Genomic DNA, 27,814 nt, shown 5'->3' on the forward strand with positions numbered 1-27,814 from the left:
AAGGTGAAATGCAAATACAAATGAGATCCAATACACTACTTTGAAGTGATCCAAATTTTGTTTACAATTTCTTTAATGCCATCATGCTCCTTCTTGCCTCTCGTTGGAGGAGTTTTAAAAATATGTCAAAGTCTGTGGGCCACAAAAGATTAATGAACTTGCAAGAAACTCATTCAACTAGATTTTCAAATTACTTTCTTGTTCATCTGCAGTAATGGTTCCAGCTGTGAGCAAGATGTGGTCAAGAAGTACAGCTGTTGCTTATTCTTTGGGAGGATAAATCTATTTTAATTCAGTATCACATACCCTACATTTTGGAAAAGGCATATGGGATTTTGTCACACCTCCCGCTCAGATTCTCCTTTGGACTGCCGCTACATGGTTATGTAATAGCTGGTTTTCCTCATCCTCTCAATACACATAAGCCCTGAGATCAATCACCTATTGGCAGAAGAATTATCCTAGCAGGGGAGTGGGCCAGAGCTGCAGAGGGAGACCAACAAATGCTACTTGTCCCTCCTTTCCTTCCTTCCACCAGATCTGCCAAGCTATAGATCAAGGGCAAAGAAGAGGACAGAATGCCTGTAGCTTACTGTGAGCTACTGTATCATCCCTCCTGGGGCATTTAATGGAAGTGTTGAACTGTTCTCACTTTTGCTGGGGCAGATCCATTGTCCATACAACTAATGAACCTATCCTTATGCTACAAATGTCTACCATTAATTGGCTAGCAGGCCTGTTTTTACTTTTTATGAGTCCCTGGGAGAAGCACTGGAATAGACATAAGAATAGACAATAAGAGCTGGCATGTTTAAGGACCCCATAAAATAAGAGCACTCTGAAATGCTTTGCCTTTGACCTTCAATACCACTGCTGTGATTGTCTAAGGAATATATTAGCACACTGACTTTTAAGAAAAAAAATAAGAACCTAGCAAGAAATAGCTAACTGAAAGAAGGTTACTGGTCAAATTCTGCTTAGTTTGAGGGGATTCTCATTAACTTCTGCATGGAAAAGAAGTTCATTTTCATGTTACACCATGCTGCCTGTGAGTCCAAAGCCAAGGAACACAGGCAAGGCCAAAGCATACCAGGCTTAGGCTCTTTGCCAGTTTCCTGGACTACATATTTGAAATGACAGTGTAAGAAATTCTTTGTTAGATGGTGCTGTGAAATTTAGCTCTGTTTTGAAACACTCTTTATAATCTAAATGTTCAGAGATGGCTTCAGACAAAGCAAAAGGCTTTTGTTACACCCTGCACTTCAGAATTAACAAATTCTGGATATTTTCCTTACTCATTTCAGTGTCCAGTTCTCTCTGAATTGTATTCAGCTGTAGCACCATTCGAGGGAAGCAAGTATTGCTCACTCCATATGAGAAACGTTTCCTTTGATATGCATTGAACTTCACTGAATAGCTCACATTTCTCAGGAAATGGAGAAAACAGAACATTGTAATCTTCCTTCTCTGGATTTTTCACCCATTTGCATACTTCTCCTGTGTCTTCTGCTATTTATTTTTATTCAGAACTCAGCAATACCAGTCCTTTCAATCTCTTTGTCCTATGGGCTCATTTATGTTGTGTGATTATTTTCAGATTGATGTGAGCTATCTATCACTGTTCTCCTTTCTTCTGGTTTAAATACCACACAGGCTATCACAAGCTTTACATGATATAATCCTGTGGGAATAATAAGATTAATTTTGGTTTATGTTTTCTAAGACCTTTTCTAATGTTCTGTTTCATGACTCTGATGTCAAAGCCATGCGATATAGCTCTCCCTTGGCCTTCTTGACAATGAAAGGCTATATTTCACAAACTTAAACCCCTTTAATTCATTTCAGTGAAATTCTGTTTCTTTAAAAACGCCCTTGATTTTCAGATGTCCCCTTTTGGGCAAGTCTTTGTCTTTGATATACTGAAGGAAGAAACTTAATGGATTGCCTTTTTGCACTCAGGCCTGCACAGGACGAGTTCTGCTTCTTCGGTGTTTTGAGCCCAAAGAAAGATTATTCACCATGATCTGCCCTTTACCTACAAAGGGCTAGAGTCCTCGGGGAAACATGTTTTCTCCACATTGAATTCCTGTGCCAGACATTATCTGTTTAATTCATTTGTTCCCAGCTAGGATGCTGTATTCGTGACAATGTGGAGCAGATCCCTCTGGAGGCCAGCAGGAGGGATGGGGAAGGCAAACGGGATGGGGCAGATGAAAAGAAGGAGCAAAGAATGAGGACTCAGTGCAGAGAGACACCAGCACAGCCGAGTGCTGACAGGCAGAAGAGAGGGGCAGGAGCTGCTGCGTGCTCAGAACTCTCTGCTGAGAGAAAGAAATTTTCTAGAGGCCAGAGGGGAGAGGGCACAGTGGCTGCAATGCAGGAATCCAGTAACTTGAGTTAAAACTGTGTCTGGGAGCAAGGACCTGCCAAACAAGGACACAGCAGGCAAGGAGAGAATGATAGATGAATGCTTTTTATATCCATTCTGTCTCAACCTATTCACCTGAGGTTCTTTCTGTGTTGATAAAATGATTATTCTAGTTTACATTAAAATCTGGCTTATGAGCCAAAGTCTGGACAGCCACAGGTCCCAACACACTTCCCATATTTCTCCATGTTTTCCCACAGTAAACAAAACACATCCTACAAGTTGCATTATCTTTCATGGCTTTTTTTTTTTTTTAATAATGGGCAAGAAACACAATTATTCCCCCAGAGCTGATATTGATGGGGGAACAGGGTCCTTTGTTCTTAGTTCATACTTGCATCTTAGTTCATACAAAGAATCTAATGAAAGTAAACCTAAGTTATTCCTTTAATAAGGAATGAGTCATGCCTGAGAAAAGACTTCAGGATTTGGTAACATTTCTGTGGGAAGGGTATTGCTCTACTGGGAGCTGTCATTGCTCAAGGTGAGCTAAAAGTTCATACCAATGTGTTAGGAACCAAAAACCCAAAAGGTTTCAAACAGCTTCTGAAACTAAGAAATGGAAAGGATTTGTATGCTATCTTTGTATAATCTTTCAATTCAGCTTCCAAGTTCTATTGAAGAAAATAAGCTACTATGTATTAAACCTTTGGGCAGAATTGAAGAGAAGCTGAAAACAAGATATGATCTCATCCCAACCATAATACCAGACTTCCCTTGTTTTACATGGAGCTTATTTTGAAGCTTATTTTGAGTTCATTTGGCAATCAGCCACATTTGTCCCTTTTCCATCTCAGTTTGTCCATTTCAATGCTGCCATCTTGTGGGCCTACTTAACTGTCTGGAAGATGCTGAAATAAGTTTCTTGCTGAAGCCACATACTATACATTTCACCAGAAGTCCTTTCCAGCCAAGGACATTCCATTAGTGTTTCTGTCCTTTCTTATTTTTGTCCAGATCTCATTGTGAGTTGTTGTGAAACGTTGCACTCTTATGGTATGAGTAGATACTAACAACCAGAAAATTTATTTGGTAAGTAAGCCAGAGCTTTCTTTTTGAGTCACGTTGCAACAGAGTTATCAGCTAATGTGGGCAAACCAGAAAAATTAATCTAACCACAAAAAAAACACGCCAAAATATGTGTCATAAAGAGACAAGAAACAACCACCTCATTTACTAGAAATAGTCATTCTTCATCTGTTTCCCAGCAAGGCTGATCTTGCTATGGCTTCTCAGTGTTTCACGTAGGAATGGTTCTATTAATGGTCAAATGCATGCATATGAAGTACAAAATCTGAATCATGCAATTAATAACCACATTTTGTCTCTCCTTTTCCCTGTTTCCCTGCAGAGCTGCCACTGTACAACTTCAACTGTGCCTTTGGCTGGGGATCCCAAAAGACTTTGTGCCACTGGGAGCATGACAATCAGGTGGATTTAAAGTGGGCAATCCTGACCAGCAAAACTGGGCCAATTCAAGACCACACAGGTAATAATGAGTTCATGATTTAGCCATTTTACATAGGAAGAGATTGATCTGTTTAGTACCAACATGCTTTCCAAAACCATACGAGAATGGTACCTAAAATGCGTAGAGTCATAAAGATGACTCTCTAGGCAACCTAATCTGTTATATGTAGCCACAACTCACCATAGTTGTCCTTTCTGTTGGGGAATAAGGATAATTTCTTGTCAGGAATTCAAGCTATTCCTTTCCTCTGACTTGCCTTTAGATAACTATCATCTGGGGTAGAAAAAAAAAATCTGAATGATCAAATATTCTGCAAATTTCACTTAACAAGCAGTACAGTCATGAAGAAACCTTACATTGTTCCTGTTTGTGGTTGCAGGGACTGCAACTTCTCAAATGGACATACGTCCATGCTCTTCTCCTCTCCAGCAGGTGTTGGGGATTATAGCCATCCCTTTGCTCACACACAGTTCTTCCAGAAATATCACCCTGGGAAATTGGTTGGTTGGTTTTGTAGTAGCTAACTCATGGCTTTGCATAATTAGGCAATAAATATGCTGCTGGCTAGTGGAGAAGGGAGGGCACTGCGTGACCTGCACAGCCTCTTGCTTTAGTGTTCTCTCTTGCATATGTGCAGATTAATCAAATGTGTTGAGATTAATCCCCCTTCCTACTTCTGAAACCCCTTTTCCTAATGAGAATGACAAGGAAATTAGACAAAATTGGACTTCTTAAATTGTGAGACACTTTCAATTGAATCTTAAGACAAGTACAGTAGTTTCAGGAAAAAAAAAAAAAAAAAAAAAAACTTGTACTACTTTGACTATAAATGGCATTGTACAAATAAATGGCAGCAAATTAACTAAATGTAGTTAGCTGAAGTGAAGGCTGTAATGGTGGAAAAATTGATGTAGAGTAAAGTGAAATGGCTCAGTAGGATCTGACATTGAAAGGAGGTTAAAAGCTATGTTAGCCAGAGACTGACAAAATCTAAAAGGCATGCATAAGTAAAGCTCTAATTAAGACAATGAAGACAGAGTTCCTGACCCAGCACTGCAATAATATTCTGGAAATGAGAGCTATCTGCACTTTGCCACCAAGGATTATAGAGAGACTAAACCTGTCTTCAATCAAGAAATGAAGAAATTATATTCTTAAAATGAGATTTTGTTGTTTTCAGTGGGCCCTGCTAGTGCAGAAGACTTATTTAGTCTCCATTAGCTGTAGCTTCAGTAAGTCTTAGAGGCAGCCTCTTTTTCTCCTTACTGCACTAACTTTCAGTATTTTCCAAAATTTTCCTTCAACTTCAAGTGCACCTTCACCTGCCAGGTTTGCCATTCACCCACCAGCAGGTGCAGAATGAGTTCAGTGGGTGTGAACACAGACCAGGAGCAGTCAGGATGACCCTGACGTCTCAAACAAGCCCTTCAGTGTCACTGCTACGCAGCAAGGCCACCTTATTTATTGGGAGAACCACAATGAGCACCTCCCAAGCATATCTTGGTCTCAGCTGCACATGTATAAAGCTGAAGAAACTCCACAGAAGTGATCTTTGACAGCAGTTGCTTTAAGACAGCAGGATACGCTGTATGTTGTTTCAAATTATACATGTTATGATTAAATCTGGCCGGAGTTAAGTCTTCCAACTGAGACAGCCATCCTAATGCTGTGATTATTTTCCTTTTTTTCCTCCCTTTGCATTTCTCTATCACCATTCTTTGATGAGATTTGCACATGATGTGCTGTCCCTCTGCACAGAAGCAAAGCTGGGAAGAACATATAGGCACAAGCACTCCTGCTTAAAAAGCTGCACGAGGTGTTACTGCAGTAAGACAAAAAAAAAAAATAAGTCTACATTTTTTTGGTAATTTAGCATCAACTTTCCCTATAAAATTATTTCAAAGATCAAATACTTCCACATGCGTATGGCCAGGATATGCATCTGACTGCCCACAGAAAAATTCAAACAAAAGAAAACCTCCTTGTCTCATGTGAGAAGAAAAATTCTCCTTCTCATTTATTAGGCCCACTCCTTCCAGTCACTGGGCTTAACCCACTCCTCTTTGTCCCTGCTTCACCATTTCCTACCCTGTCCTACTTATGCTTCCCAGAGTACCAATGCTCATCTTCCCTTCTTCACTGGTGCAGGAACTTTGAGCACACTACTTCTGAGCTTTGCACCAGCTCTCTCTCCACCAAGCCAAAGCCCCAGTTTGCCTTTCCAGGGGACTTGGCATGCCACAGTGTCCAGGCAGAGTGCTTCCTCAGGGAGCTACTTCTCCTCCTCTTCCTCTACCTCTTTGTGGGCTGCTGCATCTCTGCTCTCCTTCTCAGTATCCGTCCTCTCACAGAGAGAGATTTAGGTTGGATTGGGAAAATTGTTTTCACTGAAAGGGTGAAGAAGAGGATGCCCAAGGAAATCATGGAGTCACCATCACTGGATTTATTTAAAAGATTTGTAGATGTGGTGACAGGGTTTAGAGATAACTTGGTTGTGCTGGGTTAATGGCTGGACTTGTTGATCCTAATAAAGGTCTTTTCCAGCCTAAACCATGCTATGATTCTGTGAGTATACCATTACAATCCAGCAAGTCTCAATCATACATTATTGCAAATGAAATTCAGGAATATCATGTATAAGCAAAGACCACTGTTGATTAAACACCACCCTTCTGAAAGATCTTCTTTTGCCTCTTTTTACTTTTATTTAAGCATTGGTATAAACAGAACTATGTATACTTATCTCAGCATTTGACAAATAGGATTTCTTATTATTACTTTTCTCCTTCTTACTTCCAAAATAACTTCATACCAGTGCCAATAAATACTGTCTCCATCCTTTCTGTATCTGTTTTACACATGCAATCTATTCTTACACAAACCAGGATGAACTTTGTGTATTTCCACCATAGTTCTCTGCAGAGAAGCTGTTCAAAAGCTGACCGGAATGGGTGCCTGGCTGGTGTAAATCAGAAGCACTTCTCTGTAGTCAGTATCTTACTTAGCAACTTTCTGTTACCAAACTAATCACACTCCCACGTGCTTTTCTCCCAGTGTGATTAAGCAAGTAATTTTCCAACTTAGATATATTAGGCATTCAGATCTCAATGTGTATAAATCCATTTTGCTCTTTAGAAAATACCAGCCATAATCTTACTCTAATGGGAAACAGCTCACAAATATACAGAGCTCAGTATATTATTACAAAAATCAAGGGAATAACTTTGGCACTGTTTGTGACAATGCTCAGATGTTATTTAGGAGCACTGTTTAGATCTCAGTTTCTGATATCTGACCATGTCTGTTCAAAGCTATTTTATCTTCCTATTCTAATCTTGCCTTCTCAAGCACAGATTACTTTAAAGAGAGATTAAAAATAGCTCTTTTTACAATTAGTGTAGAGTAGGCCCCAGGGATTTCTGTCTAGCCTGCTAAAAGAACTAGGGCTGGCTCTTGTCAGGAGGTGCATGCTGACTAATGGAGTATATGCTGTCACACCAGACATGCTTTCGCCTCCTTCCATGAGCAAAAGCAAATACCTGGTGTGTGCCATGTAGTGAACATGTTGTTACAGTTCACTCTTGGCACGAAGCATCCCAGTGAACACCAAAGGAGACTGCCAGAAGACATCAAAGAGTCATAGAATGCTTTGGGTTGGAAGGGACCTTTTAAAGATCATTTAGTCCAACGCCTCTGCAGTGAGCAGGGACATCTTCAACTAGATCTGGTTGCTCAGAGCCCCGTCCAGACTGACCTTTAATGTTTCCAGGGATGAGGATTCTACCACCTCTCAGGGCAACCTGTGCCAGTGTTTCACTGCTCTCATTGTAAAAAATGTCGTCCTTTTATCTAGTCTAAATCTAGCCTCTTTTCGTTTAAAACCAATACCCCTCATCCTGTGGCAACAGGCCCTGCTAAAAAGATTGTCCCCATCTTTCTCACAGGCCCCCTTTAAGTACTGAAAAGCCACAATAAGGTCTTCCCAGAGCCTTCTCTTCTCTGTGCTGAACAGCCCCAACTCTCTCAGCCTCTCCTCATAGAATAAGTGTTTCATCCTTCCACATAATTTTTGTGGCCCTCTCCTTAGAGCAGGTAAGCTTTCCTAGAGCTCCCAAATGAACACCATCTGACTCTGTTGATGGTGAGGTTTGACCCATCAGCATGGAAAGAAAGGAAAATGACATGGGGTGGTCGGGGCTTCATAGGTAAACAAAGAGAATGCAAGCTGGTGGCTATTCCTAACACAGTCCTTCTGTCACAGTAGGAGATGGCAATTTCATTTACTCACAAGCTGACGAAAGCCAGAAAGGCAAAGTTGCCCGACTGCTGAGCCCAGTGATTTACTCACAGAACTCTGCCCACTGCATGACTTTCTGGTACCACATGTCTGGCGCACACGTTGGCACCCTGAAGATCAAGCTGCGGTACCAAAAGCCGGATGAATATGACCAGGTGCTGTGGACCCTGAGCGGGCACCAGGCAAACTGCTGGAAGGAAGGACGTGTTCTTCTTCACAAGTCTGTGAAACACTATCAGGTGAGCTTGGCTGCTCCTCGCTGAACTGACATAGCCAAGACCGGTGCGACATTGCCAGTCATGTTTTATACACCACAGCAGAAGATGTCACTGAAGGATTTATGTAGGCCGTGGGAGCCCTACAGATGAGGTGCTGTTGCTGTGACAGTAATAATAGTGGCATATTCCATGGTATCTCAGATGACAGTCATAGAAGCAATTTGTTATTGGAGGGCAAATAAAGAGTTTAGCAATCATTTTTCATCTGTCACAAAACTGCATCGTTCCCAAATTTTGTTGCTGATGTAAAAGTCTCTTATGAAGTTATGACATTATATAAGTTTGCATTTGCATATATAAGTTCATAAGGTCATGCAGTGCAGATTGGTAGGCTGCAATCAAAGTATCTGTAGGTGCAGCATCATAACAAGTGAAGATGTGTGTTGACAAATAATTAAGATATCCTGAATGCTGCAATTGTGTATTAACAGGAAAACAATGTGAACATTATCTTCTTTTGCCAGGTGGTTATTGAGGGAGAAATTGGAAAAGGAACTGGAGGAATTGCTGTGGATGATATTAAAATTGACAATCATGTAGCACAAGAGGACTGCCGAAGTAAGTATAAATAGCAAGAACAAACAGAAATCTCATCCAAAACATTATTTATTTTGTTTTGATAGCTGTCTTTATCTGTGAGAAAGTAATCATTGACTATATAGGAAGTTTCACACTGAAAACATCCTAAATTGGCCTATAGCTTTATATGCCACTGGTGTCACTGCAGCAACGGCAGTTTTTTGGATCAGAACTGGCATCCCACTGACATGGGCTACAGCATGTTCACATTCTCATCTCTCTTCCTATACTTTAGATTCCTGCCCTCTTTACATTTCTTTAACTTTCCTAATCCTGTTATAATCATAGAATGCTTTGTGTAGGAAGTGACCTCAGAAGGTCATCTAGTCCAACCCTCCTGCAGTGAGCAGGGACATCCCCAACTAGATCAGGTTGCTCAAAGCCCCATCAAGCCTGACCTTGAATGTCTTCAGGGATGGGGCCTCCACCACCTCTCAGGGCAACCTGTGCCAGTGTTTCACCACCCTCATAGCAAAAGAACTTCCTCATAATGTCTAATCAAAATCTTCTTGTCTAATCTTCCCTGCTTAACTAATGCTGAAAATCCAGTTTTAATTCTTCACCCTTTTTAGATCACTTACTACCATGCATACTTGAGTTCTATTTTAAAGGACCATAGCATACCCTTGCAGGATACCAGATAGGGTGAGATGGCCACTCCTCTGTCCTTTGCTGTCCTGTAATCCCAAATTTGCTGTAGTCACTAGCTCCCAAATACAAGACATGAAGTAATGTTACAACGTGGCCTTTCCCACGTCTGAGCCCGGCTATTTCTTGAGATGCTATTTGAGTCCTTTTATTTCTGTCCAGTCTTGAGTTCTTTCAGTCACTGCTGGTCACATGTGCATTGCACACTGCACGTAATTTGGCAGCAGCAACCCCAGATAAACATAAGCAACTGAGCCCTGTCCTTCTTGATGGGGATGACTTTTATGTAGGAGAAGGAATAGAACTGAGAACCCTCAGCATCAGAAATATAAACTTATGCCACGTTGAGTTGGCAACGTAACCGAAAACAATAATAAAGTGTATTTCTCACCTTTTATAGCATTTGAAGGGTAACATGACAGTCTTGAACTACATGGTCATTTCACTGCAGGATGAGAAAACTGTACAATCTCTTTTTATCACACAGTCCACCTCCTGGGATTTGTCATATGCCACCAGAGTGACAGTTGTTAGGAAGCAGAGGCAAGACACACTGCTTGGTCCTCCTCCAGTGTCATCAGTACCAAGAAGGGTGCTAGGGCCACAGTGATGGTATTCACCTGACTCCAAAATGAGAGAAGAAAGTAGCTTCTTTCCTACCTCCACATGTTCTGGTTGTTCAAACCAAACGCTGAGCAAAGATTTTGGCCTGTCAAGCTAAAGCCAAAAGCTTAGTCTGAAGCCCAAAACCAAGAGACTTCACTGCAGTCAGTGAAAATGTTCTTGTGATTAACTGTGCCTACACTGATGAAGTGTTGTGGAATTGGGCTCCAAAATTGTAAATACAAAGAATGAGATGCTAATTCATCATGCTGATTTCTTTTTCCCAGGCATGGAAAACCCCTGCTGGTAACTAAAACTGTGCCAAGACTGGGCGGAGAGGAGTTTTTAAATCTTTCTTTTTTCTCTATTAATTTTCAGAGCAAATAATAATGAACAGTTCTGTCAAGCTGACATAATGATTCTCTGATACAGGAAAATCTGCTATACCATTATTGTCAGCATGATAGTCAATCAGTGTTTGTAAGCCTAATAATCAATGTCAATTCTCTTTGCTTCATTAGAATCAACTGATGTGGAGAATGAGATAGATGAAGAAGACCCAGAAAGTAATCAAACAGGTAAAAATTGTGTTACTGTTGAAAGGGAATGAATTTTCAAGTGCATTTTGATGTGAATTTGTATATTCTGTTTATTTATTTATAGATGAGTTCCCTCACAGCATATTGTATTAAGGTTTTTTGATTTGCCTAGATCAGACGCTAAGAAAGCTTACATTTATTTTAAGGATTTAATACTTTTATTCTGTGTCATATAATCTTATGGTCATAATTTGTTATATTGTATACATATATATTTATGCACATTATAGCCCCTTGATATTTTGTTATCTAGAAGGCTTGTCCATAGCTGAAGAAACAGTTATCATTATATCTTACAATTCAGGACTCATGCAGTGTCTAAGTAATTAGGCTCAAAACTCTCCAGGCTAATTGTTTCTCAGACCTGGCTGAAAATGTCATTTTATGACCAGTCTGCCAAAGCATTGCGGTTTTCAGTGACAACAGCTGAAAACAGATCTTTAAAATTACTGTGATTGTCATATTGTTCCAATAATAAAATACACATGCATTTTTTTGTCTGTTACAGTCAACAGGATTGCTATCATTGATTTCAGTGAAAGCAGGGGTTGTCCAAAAAGAATTGTTGGCTATTCCTGCAACAATTAGCAGAGCTTGCAGCCTTACTGGATCTCTTTCATAAAGTGAAAGGGTTGAGGGAAAATGTCATGATACCCAGTGATTATTTTACACAAGGGCCAGAGTGCTCTTCTGTGTTGGTTCTGTCATTATTTCCATTTCAAGGTCCAGTCATAGAATCATAAATCATAGAATGGTTTGGGTTGGGAGGCACCTTAAAGATCATCTAGTTCCAGCCCCGCTGCCTTGGGCAGGGACACTTCCCACTAGACCATGTTGCTCAAAGCCCCATCCAACCTGGTCTTGAACACATCCAGTGCTGGAGTATCTACAGCCTCCTTGGGCAACCTGTTCCAGTGACTCGTGACCCTCATAGTGAAAAACTTCTTCCTAATTTCTAATCCGAATCTACCCTCTTCCAGTTTTCCATTACCCTTTTTCCTATCGCTACAAGCCCATGTGAAGAGTCCCTTCCCAGCTTTCTTGTAGGCCTCCTTCAGATAGTGGAAGGCTGCAATAAGGTCTCCCCGGAGCCTTCTCTTCTCCAGGCTGAACAGCCCCAACTCTCTCAGCCTGTCAGTGAAGTAGAGATAGACACAAAACAGCTGGAGATTCCCAAGCAATGTCTAAGGGTATAAACATTCACACTGACCTGAACAAGATTTAATTATCATTTTTGAGCTAAATACTGAAAGCTGGCAAAATATAATCAAAAGGTCTGGTCATTCATTCCCAAGACTCCCACTTAATCCAAGGCAGACCTCTACTAACATGCAGCAGATTCAAGGATTGGAGAACAGTATGAGAAAAATCAACAACAATTTGAGCTGCATTATAGTTTTCAGCTATTTACAACTCCCTCCCAGAAGCTAGGTTTTCAAATCATGTAGTCATGTATGTGAAAACTGGATGTCCTTTCTCCAACGTTCCAAATCATCAAACAATCTTCTAACTCAAATCAGTTCTGAAAATTTTGCAATTCTTTACTTGATTTCAGGGTTTACACCTCCATACCGTGCTGGCGAGGACTATGACGATAACATCTCCAGGAAACCAGGCAACGTCCTGAAGACCCTAGATCCAATCCTTATTACCATCATAGCCATGAGTGCACTCGGGGTGCTTTTAGGAGCCATCTGTGGAGTTGTCCTGTACTGTGCCTGTTGGCACAATGGGATGTCAGAGAGGAACTTGTCTGCACTGGAGAATTACAATTTTGAACTGGTCGATGGTGTAAAACTGAAAAAAGATAAACTAAACACACAGAATTCATACTCGGAAGCATGAAGGTATAAAGCAGCTGGAGAGGTTTAAGAGAATCGGGACAGAAGGACATCGCTCGGTCGTGCTGGGGAACTGTTGATCTTCTCTTACTGTACAGGCTGAAAAGTGCATTGATGACACTGAGCCAAGCTTTTCTCAGGAGCTTCAATGAGTGTGTAACCGATAAACATGGACAACAATCTGTGTTAAAAATCTGAATCATGTACAGTCTGCTTTTTCTGTTGGTTTTATTTGAAATAATCAAATGCTGGTGTTGAGACCAAGTATGATTGACTTATAGTTCATTTTGTCTTTCTTTCTCTTCCTCTATTTTGTTTTCCGTTAATGGATAATTTTGGTTTTACTGTGCAAAATCCAAGATGCTGTCACAAAATGTATTCAGTGGGGTCCTTTGGATGGACATGCTGTCTGTAGCTCAGTGCCCAGAAATTATTGGAGTAACGGCAATTTAGTGGACTCCTGCACCTGTATTTGTGTATAATTGCTCGTGTTGTGCATAGGCAAAGAAGGGTTAGGATGTTTTTGAAAGTACTGCTGCATCAGTACCGATATAGTGTGTCAGCTCTGTTTACGAAGCAATACAGTCAAATTTTATTGATGTTTTTCAGTGTTGTACTAAATTTTGTGCTTGTGAACTCCATAAAAGGGTATGTGCCATCATCAGACACAACTGGTAACCAAGCGTACTGCCTAAAAACTAAACAAAAAAGTCCTTGGCACTGGCTAGTGTATGTCCTCTCAAGTGCCTTTTTGTTTGTACTGCTTCTCATTGTGTTAACATTAACTACAGCTCTGCTTCTCTGCAGCTATGCTCTTGTCTTTAATCATGTTCTGATGGCTCACTGACTAAAAGAAAAGTATATTTTAGTGTAAGGAAGTAGCCTCAGCAAGGCAAGGGCTAATCGGATTTGACAACCTGGCTCGATTGTTCTGCTCTTTCTGTATTTCAAATTCATGTCTCTTGACCCTTTTGTATAAAGCTGCAATATCCCCTTTTATTGTTCTTTCATATAGAATGTATTTTCAAATGTAAAATCTCTCTTCCTTTCTCTTCTATTTCTCTCTCTCTTTCTCTCTCTGAGTAGATTGCATAAGCATTTGCCATTGCCAAGGAAAGAAAACTTCAGCTTTAACTTGCTGGTAATGGCAAAGGATTTTATTAGAGTTTGTGTTTAAAAATAAGGGAAAATTCTTAACTTTATCCTCCAAAGTCGAACTTTGGGTTTCTTCTTAACAACATAAAGTGACAGTATCTTTTTTCCTGAAGTCAAGAAACATGTCTTTTATCCTTAACTGCTTGCCTGTTGATTACACTAGGGAAAAAGATTCCCTTACTGAAAAGATTGCCTTTAAAATGAGAAACCTTCCTCCTCCTGCCCCTACCTGAACCCAGATTTCTGTTCTCTCAGTAAACGTGTGTTTTCATGCTAATCAATGCTAATTGGGCTTACGTATGAGTACTGAGGGCAGAATAAAATCCCACAGTGTATGTAGGGTATGTTCTTACCATCCTGTTATATCCAACTGGCATTTCATCATACGAGGAGGTTTCTCTTTGACCAGAAGTGCAGATAGTGACGAGATTCAGTGAGCTGAGTAATGTAAGCTGCCAGAAAAATGTGTTTTGACAATTATGTGGCATTTTTAAAATATTTTATGAAAAATATTATTGGACAAATAATATTCGACAGCCTATGTGGCTGGTCCAGCAGGGTAAAAAGAAACAAGATTTTGTTTCCCACAAGGGTCCATAGGAGGAGGAGAGGGACCAGAGGAATCGCTCCCCTTGCAGGTGCAAGGAGAGCCCCTGGTTTCTGTGGTGACCCACACACAACACAGCCATATCTGGGGAGGCAGTGGAATGAGGCAGCTTTATTAACCTTCCCCTGGTTATCTACCAACTAGCAAATAAAACCAGTGCAAACATGGGGAAGAGGATGGCCTGCAAAGTGCTGAACTCATGTTTTTCCTTACTAAATTCCCTGAGTAGAGACAGGGAAGTAACTGTGACTTTCTGAGTTAGTCGTTTCCAAAATTGCTTTTGTAGTAGAGCGATGAAGTATCTTGTCCAGGATTAGGATTAAAGAATGGCTAATTCAGCCTTGAGTTACACAGAGCAATCCACCCTTACTTATCAATTAAACATTTTGAAGCATGTAATTTCACCAATATGAATCATGAAACAGAAAATTCTCCAGTAACCTAAAAACTGAAGAAATGGTAGGCAACTGGAGGTAAAAATATGAGTTTCAAAGTTGAAAATATTTTAAAGGAAGACCCAACAGAAGAAACAGTAGACAATTGCTACTTCAAAGGAGTCCTAAAGGCAAAAACTGTAGTGAAAATCCAAAGGTCCACTTCAGGACACCAAACCTTAGATGCCTAAATTGGAAGAGTCACCTCCCCAGGCTCTTGACCTTGGGTCCTGCAGAAGGTGAAGTGGAGCAACTAAAGCCTGAAAGTTTTGCCCAGAAGTTAATCCATGAAATGTCCCAAATGACAAACTCACTTTGGCAGAGGTAGAATTTTCATTGTATCTAACACTGTTATTTGACCATAATAGTATCACAGCAGCTAGTAAATTAACCCAAAGAAAAAAAGCGGATTTTCAAAACTATTTTCAGCACACCACCACCATGTGATTCAGGTGCTAGGGCCTGTTCTTAGCTGAAAAAACATCTAGTTCAATAACTTGACTGAGAGTTACGTGCATATATTGCCTTGAAGAGAGAATCCCATTGGGGAGCCCAAGCCCAAAACCTTTTGAAATACTCCTATAGATTTCAACAGATTCTGGACTGGCTCTTGTTCTTGATCTGTTTGAACAGTAAAGCTGGTGTTTGCTGTTTTTTTTTCTTCCTCTTTTAACATCCTGAGAATAGTGAACAGAGAAAGAAATATATCTCCTTTGTGGTCTTCAGACCTTACTATGATAAAGAGGATCTAGCACTGAAGATTTGATTTCTTTGAAGGTAATAGAATGACAGTTGCCCTTCAATAAAGGAAAAATGATACTGCAACTTTACATTGAAAAGTATCTTGCACTGATAAATATATTTAAAAAAAAATTATATGTTTATAAAGTTATTAATTTGTAAAGGCAGTGTTACAAAATGTTCGGTTTATATTGTTTTAGATTGTTTCATAATTTTTAAAGTGTAAAATAACATATTTTTTCTTTATTGAAAAACTATAAAAATTTTCTGTAGTAAAATGATTTCATTTTACTGGTATATTATTGCTTCATGTTTTGTACCATCATAAAACTTTGTGCAAATTTTTTTTACAGAAATTTTTATTTTCTATGACAATATGACACTTGTAAATTGTTATTTCAAAATGAACAGCGAAGCCTTAACTTTAAATGACATTTGTATTCTCAGACACTGAGTAGCATAAAAAAAAAAAAAATCACATAGAACTGAACTGTAACTTAAATTTCCAAACTATGACTACTACATTCCAAAGAAACAGTTGAATTAAACATTTTCATAAAATATCCCATACCTGATGTATTTTATTATACTAAAAGGGATTTGTTTTATTATATGGCTGATTTTATTTATCATCTCGCAAGAACTACAATGTTTTAATCATGGTTACATTTATTGGTAGGCAACTCCAAGGAACAAACACCTTGGTGGGACTATTTGTGTATGGAAGGCTTCACTCTCAGCCTGCCCACTTCTCTGTCCCTGCTGGAAGACACTCCTACTATGTGCCTAACTTTTAGCCAAACAGCAGGGCTTTAAGATGACAAACCTTCCACCACTGCTCTTAGGTTGTAATTCACCTCTTGCCAGGGGAAGCCGAAGCCACACACCCCACGTAGGTTCATACTTGTGGCCCCTTGTGGCTTCCTCTTAAGGGGGTGAGATGTACTGCAGAATAATGCCCATTTTTGACAAGTTGCTGCACGAAGTCTTTGCTCCAGTAGTAAGGTTTGTACAGATGAACTTCCCTGCAAATTTCCACTGAAATCATTGGGACTTACCCAACCATGGCCAAGTTTCTCAATGCAGAGCATGAGCTGCAGACAGGAGCAAATGCAAATGCAAGGGCAGCCCATTGGGCCTAATTCAGCATTCCATTGGATGCTGAACTCATCTGTGGAACATACAGGCATGGGTAGGGAGATCTTCAAGAAGTTTGCATCCAGATCAGAAGCTGCAGATTGCACATTTCCTGGTTTATGCAATACTTACCTATTTGTTTCTTTGTAATACTGAGCACTGCACATTAAAGTTCGTCAAATCCTTTCTTTATATTACACACATGAACAATACACAAACTGTGAGTACGTCATTAGGCTAAGTACTCATGGCAAACATTTCACTTCATCTACTTTACTATTCCTGTGGAAAACATTGTACTTTATTCCCACATATTGATAACTGCTAATCTTCAAGAGAAAGTATCAAATCTTGTCTCCTCAAGAGAGTGGCGTTGTGGGTACCTGTTTAACATATGAGATGGAACTACAGCTAGGCATCTGAGCAAAACTTTGCTTTGCAATCAGAGTAGGGATGGATAGCTCTTAGAAGACAGTTGTGAAGGTTGTTGTCCATATAATCACTAAATCTAAATTCCTTAGAAATGTACTTCATTGCATTCTGCCTCTGTGATAACCAGCCATGGGGCTCTTTGGAGGACTATAAATGGCAATAGAATTAATTAGTGAAACAAAGAAATCTGTAAAGTGAATCCATTGAGGATGAAGCTCAGAAAAGAGAAAAAAAGTATTTTAAGTTAAGAAAATTGCTTGTCTTTCATTTAGGGGAAATTAATTAGCCTAGAAGCTAGCAACTACTTAGCACTAAACCTCCAGTTTTCCACAGTAAATTGGCTGCATAAAGGAAAGATGAAAATAGTCAAATAGGATCTGAAATACATTTCAGAACATAACTTGTAAACTTGAAGGTAAAAGAAGAGCAGATGGAAATAACAGATGGGTCAGCTACAGACAACCAGTGCCAGGAGCACATAGCTCCGAGGTGCAGATATTAGGGTTGCAGTCTGTAAAAAGGGTCTTTGGCAGGTAGTGAGAAGAAAACCCTGTTATTATTTCACCAATCAAACATGCCAGTCCTGAGCCAGCAGCCCCACTGCTGAGCCCAGTCCCGTTTCCTTGCCTTTTGGCATGATGCAAAATACAATTGCACAGCGCAAGGCAGATACACAGGAGCGGCAGGGGCAGCACAGCTGATGTGGCTGGGCAAAGCCCACTGGCACCACCCAGCTGACAGCAGGGGCCACCTGTACCAACCTGCCTGCTGCACTGAAGCTGCCAGTCCCACTGGAGATGAAAGCTTCTCAGTTATCATAAACTACCTCCTATGAGGCATGCAAAGGCTTAGCAGGTGCATATCAAAGTCAGTTAAAATTGACTTTCATCTTTTCTTATGTACAATTAGTCCATTTCTAAGTCAGTTCTCCTAACTCACTTTCCCAAAGTCAAATGTCGAAGTTGGTCTTGATTTTCAGATCATGGCATCTGGACATTAGATCCCAGAAGCAATTCCTTTCCTGTTCCTTAATTGTCCCATCCTTTGCAATGAATTATGACTAACAGCATATTGGTTCAAGCAATATTAATTTATTAGAGCTTTAATTTCTTCTTTCATGCCATTTTATGCCTCAAGTCACCCAAAACCACAATTTTATCTACAAGTGTTTGTCAAATTATAACAGAGTGTATCTAATTTATTTTTTTTTTACCATGGGATACTTTCTATAGCTGATTCATTTGCCAATTAGTCCCTCTATAGACTCTAATTGCTTTTCCACAGTAGGTCAGTCCTCTATATACATTTCTATTCTCATAGCTACACACAAATTCTAATCTTACCACCTCAGGACTGATGGTGTCTCATTGTTTATAATCAAAGAATTCATTAAAAAATCTTGCAGCGTTTTTCACAGACGGATGGAGACTTATCATGTATCTAAACTGAATTCCACTTTCAATAATTATAGTCTCCTATTTAAATTGACATTGTTTTTATTCATCTCTCAGACATTTGATTCATGTCCCTGTCCTTGTACAGCATTACTGTGCACCATGCACTGTGTTTTATTACAGACCGCTGTGTTTCCATCATGGGTGAGGTGGGTCTGATTGAATTGCAGTCTTACTGGAACACGGTTGGTAGCAGAGAGAGGTCAGGTGGTGCTCTCAAGGGGACAAGGTAAGGAGAAGGTTTGGCAGGTTTTGGTGGGTGTTGCCATGACAAAGACAGAGGGATTTAATGATGAGAGTCTGGAGGATGAAGGGCTTGCCTGAGGAAACGAGTATTTCAGGTGACATGAGCTGCAAAGGGAATTATCAGAAAACTCCTTGTTCAGTTCTTTCTTTTTTTCCTCACAAAACAAAACAAAACAAAACAAAACCTTCACAATTCTTAAAAAATGTCTGCATTACAGAAATGCCTCTGGCAGCTGCCATGCACTTTTAAATCCTCAGGTGTGGAAAAAAAGGAGTGGGGATACCAGCCCATCGATTAGCTGAACCTAAATGGTGGAATTCTACACTCAAAGAGGCAACAGGCGTGGATGTGTCTTCAAAGACCTAGGCAGCATCTCAGAACTGCAAGATGCATCATTGTCATCTTGAGAACATTTATTCCCTTTCCTCTGCAACATGTTGTTTTACGTCATTTGTTTCAGCAGTAAATTGCCTAGGCTGAAATACTGCTTTTTATTTCCTGCTGTTAACATATTTTTCCTTTTTGCAATTTATGCTTCCCTCACTGTTCAAATACTTTTATATACATCTCCCTATGCATTAGTAAGACATGCATAGCATTAAATAGCCCTACCCAGTGCCATACATTCCCCATATGAGAAGACAGAAGAAGGGAGAAGACCCCACTTCATCTCACCCCCTCCCCTTCCACATCCCTGCCAGGGCTTTGTTCTCCATGTCAGGGACCCAGACACTATGCTTTTAGTAAATAATCTGCCTTTCAGGGACCTTTAATGTTTTCCACATCAGGCCTGATATCTTTGCATAGCTCTATCAGCAAGAGAACAAAAACCAAAAAAAGAAATCTAAACTGAAGTCATAGCTCTGTCCATTTTCTATCTATGTGACTGAAAAAAAATAAATTTCTCTTTATTTTGAAATGTGATTTTGTGAAGACGAAAGCCACCAGACTGGTTGGAGGTGATATTTAAGATGTCTGGGAAGCAGTAAGGAGACAGCCACTCGATCCTTCCAAAATCTATCCTGGAGCATCTGGAATGGCTTTACAACATAGCAATATCAAAGTAGGCAAGCCATGAAGGTTTACTCCAAGCACGGTTGACAAAATGGAAGAAAAGCAGGAAAATAGTGTTAAGAATAGATAAGAAAGGATGTCCATATGCTAGGTTCTACCAGTTTTTCTTTTAATCATCTCTCAGAAAATGGGACGCAAAGCAAGGAATGACCTCAACTACAATTCAGTTCCACCTACAGTTCATGTTGACTAATTCATGTCCTACAGTTATCATGCAGCCCTGAAACTGAGGCAAGAAGAAGCTGTTTGCCACCACCCTTTGTGTGAAAGATCTCTGATCCTCAACACCAACTTCTTTGCAAGTCCGCTCAACAGTTACATGCAGGAAGCGATACCGCTTGGTACGCATTGCCCACATACTCAAGTGTATTTTTTCTTGCTGTAGGGCATATTATCTTCCTTTTGCACTTTTTTGGCCTTTCTTCTTCTTGAGACAAGGTCTGCCAAATAAGCCACATTTCCCCAGACTCGCTCTCTTGCACGGTGCAGGGGAACCCAGTTCCCATTTATCTGTTTAGGAAGCCCAGTGTGGGACCAGACCTCCCAGTCACTCAGGTGATGCTGCTCTGCTGCCCCAGCCACTCATGGCCTGCTGGCTGGTTGGCAGGACAAACTATTTGTTTGTAATAGGAGGTCATTGAAAGTCCACTTGAAATCCAGACTCTTATTTCAATGCCATAGTCTGCAGGCAGCAAAGGATCATCTTTGCTACTTTTAACAAGACTTTTCACAATCTATTCCCTTTTCTTTATGCATACTGAGGTCTTGAAGTGGTCAACTTAAATCCATATATCTTGATAAAGTGGCTGAATTACTGCCACTGAATGGTAGGCCATTATCTACAATTAGTTTATGGCTCTTAATAGCTATTATTGCAAAAGATGGATTTCTCTATAGCCTAAGTGTCTTACCAAAGATCCTGTTAGTAGTCTTGCTTATAAAAAGTTAAGTGGTAGCCGCTTTCTGGAAAAGATCAGGTTACTCTCCAAGCTGAAATAAACTGGTACCAGCTTATTGCTATGGGCAATAAGTAGCTTATATGCATTGTGGGGACTATTTGGTTCTTCTTTGCCATTAACTGTTTGTAATAATATAAATGTGCACATCACTATATAGACAGACTAAAGAAATGCTGTGAGGATGTCACCACCTAGATTAAGAGAAAAATAGCAGACATCTGTCAGTCACAAGCAGAGGCTGCAGTAACTCGCCTCAGAGTAGCAGCTTTTCTTCATCTGTTTACAGCAGAATGTTGGTTAGAACAGTAAGAATAGGTGTGTGCCAATTCATTAGAGACAACAATGGATTTATGCATCTCCTTGAGGAAATGCCTTCTGATGAAGGACATGGAGCAGAGAGTAGAGGCAGAGTAGATAGGGTCATGAACTTCATTTTGCTTCTCATCATGAGTAACAGTGCTAAACTGATAGTCAGTCAGAGCTCTCATTTTCTTTAATTTAATGCTATTCTTCTTGCTCCTTGCATTACTGACCTCACATTATAACTGAGCCATGTGTTTTATTACAATGCTATGCACCCCTTTAAATGCACATGAGAAGATTTCAGTGCTTTTTATACCGCACAGTTATGCATGGTGAGTTTTGCTCTTTTCACATAAAGAACCATCTCAGAGCTAACAACTTGTATTATTTTAATCAAGCCTCGTTTCACACAGGTTGTGAAGTTTAATACAGATCATCATTTCTTCTGGGCTTCAAATGTAATGCACAGCTCAGCACAAGTCTGACTTTTGTGGTTTCCTATTGACACCTACTTGCTGGAGGCACTTCATTACAGACCAATGGTGAACGACTTTTCAGCCTTTTTACTAGCTTTCTTTGGAGCTGCTGATGATTATCAATATATACATTTTAACCCATGACACATCGTGTGTGCATTAAATACAGTAGGCACACCCATATACACATCTCCTGAGATGCAACCATGATTCTAGAACAGAAGGTGAAGAAGCACTAGAATAGTGAGTTTGCCTAAAGGTAAAGGGCTGCGTGATCATTAAACAGCTGAAAGTTTTAGTTCAGGCATTCCTTGTGACAGTGTAATGAACTTAGAAATGCAAAGAGTATCTCTACAAGCCGAAGTGTTTTCAGGCTGCTCTCATGTTGCTCTTCTAGCACACTTCCTAGCTCAGATTTTTCAGGCTCAAGAGAGAGTCTTCAATATTTGGCAAATATTTTGCCCTACTACTTTGTGCATGTAATATTTTCTGAGCTAAAAGAAGTTGCATTTAATGTTTATATTGTGATAGTACCTACTGGATAACAAATTGTTATCCCATAGTGCAAAACAGCATGAAAAAATACAGAAAATATCCATTCTGTGTCACAGACAGGAGCGGTAATGTGGCTGCTGTGAGTTTAGATGGTTCTGAACCCAGTGTCCTCATCAAGTGCCTTTATTGCCAGCTCTGCCTCCTGTATTTTCCAGAGCTTTTTCTGGATTTTGTGATCAATACATAAAAAGTATGGGATACTAATATGAATGTGGTCTGCTAACCAGCCAGCAGAAGCAAAATTTAACCATTTAAGTTATATCAGGACTCTCAAAACCTACTGCTTCAATTTCAGCAGTGGAGGCAAATATGTAGTGTGAAAGTAGGTAGAAAACTGCCTCTTTTATTACTATGTTGTCCACAGCTACCTACAGAATTATGACATGCCTCAAAGAAGTCTTATCCTACCCTCATATTTAAGCAGAACTGGGTCTGGTCATGTTTTTACTCAGAGTCTAGAACTAAGAATTAAATCTGAATTTTTATAGGCTTGTTAAATTTGCTTCTTAAATTGGTTTTGCTCTGGCTGCTACAAGCTAATCATACCATAATTACAGTGCTGCAACTTAGGCTGATCGTTGCCTCACAGTCACCCATTCATTTTCTCACTTCCCCATCTTGTGTTTTGGTTTCATTCTGATCTATGTGTGTAACTTCACACAAGGCTGTTGGTTTTTTCTTAGAGATTTGATCTACCTACAATTTTATTCTCTGGTACTCCTTCTGACTTGGTAAGTAAAAAGCATATATTTCAGAAGTGCAGCTCTTTGTTCTGTTTAGGAAGTCTCAAACCTCTACAACTTATAACTGTATTTCAGAAGTGCCCATGCATTTCAAATCATTATTTTAGATGGTTTGTTATGTATTTTTCTCCTTAAGAAACACATGTCTATGACAGAGGGCATGAAGGATGATCCAAAATCACTGCCTGCCTTTGATACAGAAAGAGTGCTAGTGAACATATTAATGAAACCTGACAGAACCTTGAAATGACCTGGAAGAAACTACCAGAAGTCTTAGTAAGCATTATTCTAAATTTTGTTATTGACACCACTCTGCTTCCAGTGAAGTTCAAGATCTTTTCTGATTACCTGTTATTAGGAAAACTCATATTTCTTATCTGACTATGCAGTTTAACAAAATGGTCATGACATGTCTTGCTTCTTTTTGCTTTTATGTGGGCAAACAGGTCAGGCCCCAGTATATGCCATGTAAACCACCACCTTGGTGCAGTTTGTTCTGATTTTTTAGTGCTTGCTACAGCAGAGAGACAGAGGCATTAATATTATCTTCACATTAATCTTCAATATATTGGGCAATCTCCACATTTCAGGTACGTTGATTTTTACCTCTTCCAAGCCCATTTTCTGTTTCTCTATCTTCACTGTGCAGAATGAAGATAAAGATTTTCTGAATCTCTCTTCAATCATTCAAAAAAAACCCACCTTTTTTCTTTTATGATTATTGCCTCGGGTCAGTGCATGTTCTAAAACAAACATAAATGCATACAAGAGACCACTGTGATCCCTTAGGTGCATATGTTATCAAATGGCTGGAAGATACTGTACAAACAAAATATGTAAATGATAGAGAAATGGGAAATGCCTCATCATTTCCAAGCCCTTTAAATAGGAGTAATCAGACATCCCGAAATCTCTAAGCTGTGCTGAAGCTGGAGAAAGTGCTGAGCAATTAAAATACCCCTGTTCTGCCTGCTGACAGTGGTGCCAGACCCCATTCTAAGGGCCTTACTCAAGTAAAACAGCCCAGAAAATCAGATAGTGCTTTGTATGAAGGAGAAAAGTTCTGGGCCACTGTCAACCGTTGCCAGTTCAAAAACAATGCCAGTGTCTTAGAGGACTATTAGCAGACAAGTAATACGTGCCACAGCAAAAGAAGACTGTATAAAAACTTGAAAAATGCAAAGGAAATGTTAACTGATTGCAGAAGTAGCGAAAAATGGTCATTAGTAATGCACACAGACTCTCAAATACAAAATAATCATTATCATCCTTTGCACAGAACGTACTTTTTATCATTACAGCTTAGATATAGCTCCCAGCACTGAAACTATTTTTTTACATTAAATGTAGTATAGTAGCTCATGTTACCATATGAAAACCAGGACCTTTAGGTGCATAATGTACATTCAGAATGTAAGAAACACCCAGATGGCAAGTTTCAAAAAAGTACTGTTGCTAACAAATATATAAAGCCAGTTTTTACATAATTTCCTAAAATTAGTATCTCCTCATTCCTCAAGCAATTGAAATAGCAATTGAGGAATAAGTTCTTCACCATGAGAGTGGTGAGACCCTGGAATGGGTTGCCCAGGGAGGCGGTTGAGGCCCCATCCCTGGGGGTCTTTAAGGCCAGGCTGGATGAGGCTCTGGGCAGCCTGATCTAGTGGGAGGTGTCCCTGCTCATGGCAGAGGGGTTGGAACTGGGTGATCCTTGTGGTCTCTTCCAGCCCTGACAGATTCTGATCTGTTTTAGCAGAGGACTTTAGAGCCTAATGGCTCAATGGTTGGACTTGATGATCTTGGAGGTCCCTTCCAACCTAAAGGATTCTATGATTCTAAATAACTTCTGATTCCTAGACATGTTGTTTGGTGCATAACTGCATGCAGATAATGGTTCACTTTAGGCATCTAACTCAGAACTCATTAAACATCCAATTTAGCTGTTCTGAATTACTGTTTGTGAGAGCTTATTTCTCTCAATACAAAAGAAACACCAGAAGACAAGTCTCTTCTTCTCTTCTCCTCCAAATCAGTTTCAATGCGCAGCTCATGCTGTAAATTACTATTCAGTGTACGCCAAAGTCTCAAGAACTTTCTGGCTTGTTTGCTACTGGCAAACATGCTATAATCATTCATCAGTTTCTCAGGGATTTTTTTAATCTCTTCTGCTTTTAATTTCACCGGAAAAAACAGAGGCAATCTATTAACATGCACATAGGATCTGTCCAAGATCTTTGACCCAAGAACCTGATGGCCCTCATGTGCAGCAGCATAAATAAGTAACCCTTTAAAATACATCTGTAAGATCTGGCACCATGTCAATATTCCACACACAACAATACTATATGACTGTAAAATGTATTTGAAGGCCATTGATAGTGACAGGACTTGTCTTTTTTCATTCCATCTCATGTCTAGGGTAATTGAACTCTGGTGCAGTTAATAGAAGCTTGAGTTCCAGCTTCCAATACATCATTACCATTTGATTGTAAATACTTCACTCTTTTCCAAACACTGAAGAGTGGATATCCAGTTCTAAGAATTAATATTCCAAAGAGCATGGATATTTTTAAACCTTTAAAACAAGCTATCCCTGTGGACTGAATAAAAAATATAGCTTGTCAACCAATCAAGATGAAATCATCACCTGAAAGAGGGGTTTGGCATTGTGAGAACATTTTTAAGGGTTGGTTTGAAACCTACTTTAAGACAAATTCAAGTATATTATAAAAGTTACCGAAGAGCACTTAAAATAATATGCACTTTATATGTGACCCTAGATTCTACATAGACAGACTGATTAAATAGAAGTGAAGTAACTCATTAAGCAGAGTGTGACTGCAGTTTCCTAACATAAATCTTCATCTCTGTACAGACTGTGGTTTCAATTGTTTTCTTTAGCTTGTAAAATAGAGTGAGTGGTCACCAGCGCTGTTGCCTTTTCATTGACACAGAGCATTTGGCTGTGGCAAAGTGTCCAGTTTTTCTGACTATTCAATGTACAGGTTCAGCTGTCTCTTTTCTGAAGACTTTGCACTGAAGGCCTAACAAGAAGATACACAGCTTAGTCATATTACTGCCTTCAGCACTTAATTAAAAAGGGTGCTACTAGAAAAGTGGATTTAATCCCAGCATTTTAATTACATTCTAGCTTGGCACAAGTCCACCTGTCTGGATTCAATTGGATATAGTTCTCTTTTCTTCTTGCTCCAGACATTATCGTTGTCTGCTCTCACTGAACTGCTGCAGTGATTCTCCCATTGCATTTGAGCTCAAATAAAGACAGTCCTCAAATACAGAAAGCCTCTTGCATAAAAGGGATGTAACATCAAAGCTACTATTTAAGACTGAAGTGTCATACTTTGTCAAGTTCAGACTATCTGAGGCAGGCAGTTGTGTTCACACTCTGACCCCACACTGAGTGTGATGGTGTAGCCATGTGTGCAGCTCAGCACAGACTACTAAAATTAGTTTGGAAAGTTATCATCTGTATTGCAAGCAAGAATCAAGTTATCACTTCAAAATTCTACTGGATGAGTTTATACAAGATGCAGTGACTTTATTATGAATTACAGATGGAACAGACATTTCCCACTCAGAGTAGCACAGAGGGTAAGCAAAAATCCTGAATGTATTGAAGGTGGGCAGTATTTTGCTGCTTCATTTACTCACCTTTGAAAATCCTAACTAGTCAAACACAAAAGCTTTCAGAGTAGATTTCCTGGGGGCAGGGCTGTAACAGGGAAGTTAAAAAACTTCTGCTATTAAAACTCCTATAGTCTATAGATGTTAAATCTCCTAGTAGAAAAGACAAACCAAATATGACCCAAGGACACAGTTTGGTTGATCTTACGGTGGAAAGGGATTTGAATTGTGTGGGTAGCTATAGTCACCAGGTTATTTTCTTTCACCAAAAAGAAAACAAAGCAACACAAAATTGAGGTCTCATTTTTTTCCACCACACACAGCAGATTTTAAACCGTGGCATTATACCTGAATCTTGGTCATTTTCTGTCTTTTACCAAAGTGTTGCTTGAGCATATCATGGGGAAAAGGACAGGACAAGGGTGGAAGGAAGCAAGGAAAGAGGCTTGGAAGCAGGAAGCTTGAAAGGAGCGACTTAACATCTTCCTGCAAAACACCAGAGAAAGTGATCGAGCGCTGAGTCACACTAGTGAGATTCATCTTCACCCTCTCTAGTCATACAAAAGTGAGGTCTAAGCCATCCAGCCTCTGAGTTTCCTTCTGTGACTAGAGACAGGCAACTCCAGATGGCAATTCAGCTCACAATGCTTGGATGCCTATCCTAGGAAAAGACCAATCCCTGTTGTGTTCCAGCAGCCGTGCAGCTACATGCCACCACTGACTCAAGGCCTCTGAGTTAATTGGAGTTGAAATGTCAACATATGCATTGTTCACCACTCCCCCAGCCTTGATCCTCTCTCACATCTAATTTGTTACTGCTCCTCTTTCTACTCCCTTCCTCAGGCATTGGAAACAACTGTTGAAAGCTATTTGAACTTTTAGAGAGAATACTGCAGGTAAGGAGAAAGCACAGAGCATGAGATTTGTTATATTTTAGAACTATTGAAAAACAGGCCGCTGTCAGCACAGATACCAGCCTGCACCAGTATGATGGCACTATTTCCCCTTAGGTGACATAAGTGAAATATTGAGACTACGCCCCCTCCCCACATGAAAGCAAATGCTAAGTGCACTTGTTTACCCGCCTGAAAGTCATGCCACATAATAC

The 27,814-nt window shown here is 39.8% G+C and overlaps 1 protein-coding gene across 1 annotated transcript in view; it reads left to right on the plus strand.

Moving 5' to 3' along the window:
- LOC103780074 (neuropilin-1-like) overlaps positions 1–14,467 on the plus strand; it is a gene marked incomplete at its 5' end in the record, with an annotated part of 29,546 nt that extends 15,079 nt beyond the window's left edge. The window contains 5 exons of the mRNA XM_008947721.1: positions 3,780–3,917; positions 8,161–8,435; positions 8,939–9,032; positions 10,826–10,882; positions 12,459–14,467. Of these exons, the coding sequence (XP_008945969.1) occupies positions 3,780–3,917; positions 8,161–8,435; positions 8,939–9,032; positions 10,826–10,882; positions 12,459–12,748 (854 nt within the window). The remainder of the gene's footprint in view (positions 1–3,779; positions 3,918–8,160; positions 8,436–8,938; positions 9,033–10,825; positions 10,883–12,458) is intronic.
- Between the last annotated feature and the right edge of the window lie 13,347 nt (positions 14,468–27,814).

Source organism: Merops nubicus, unplaced genomic scaffold (genome assembly GCF_000691845.1).
Source record: "Merops nubicus isolate BGI_N331 unplaced genomic scaffold, ASM69184v1 scaffold16619, whole genome shotgun sequence".
NCBI lineage: Eukaryota > Metazoa > Chordata > Aves > Coraciiformes > Meropidae > Merops > Merops nubicus.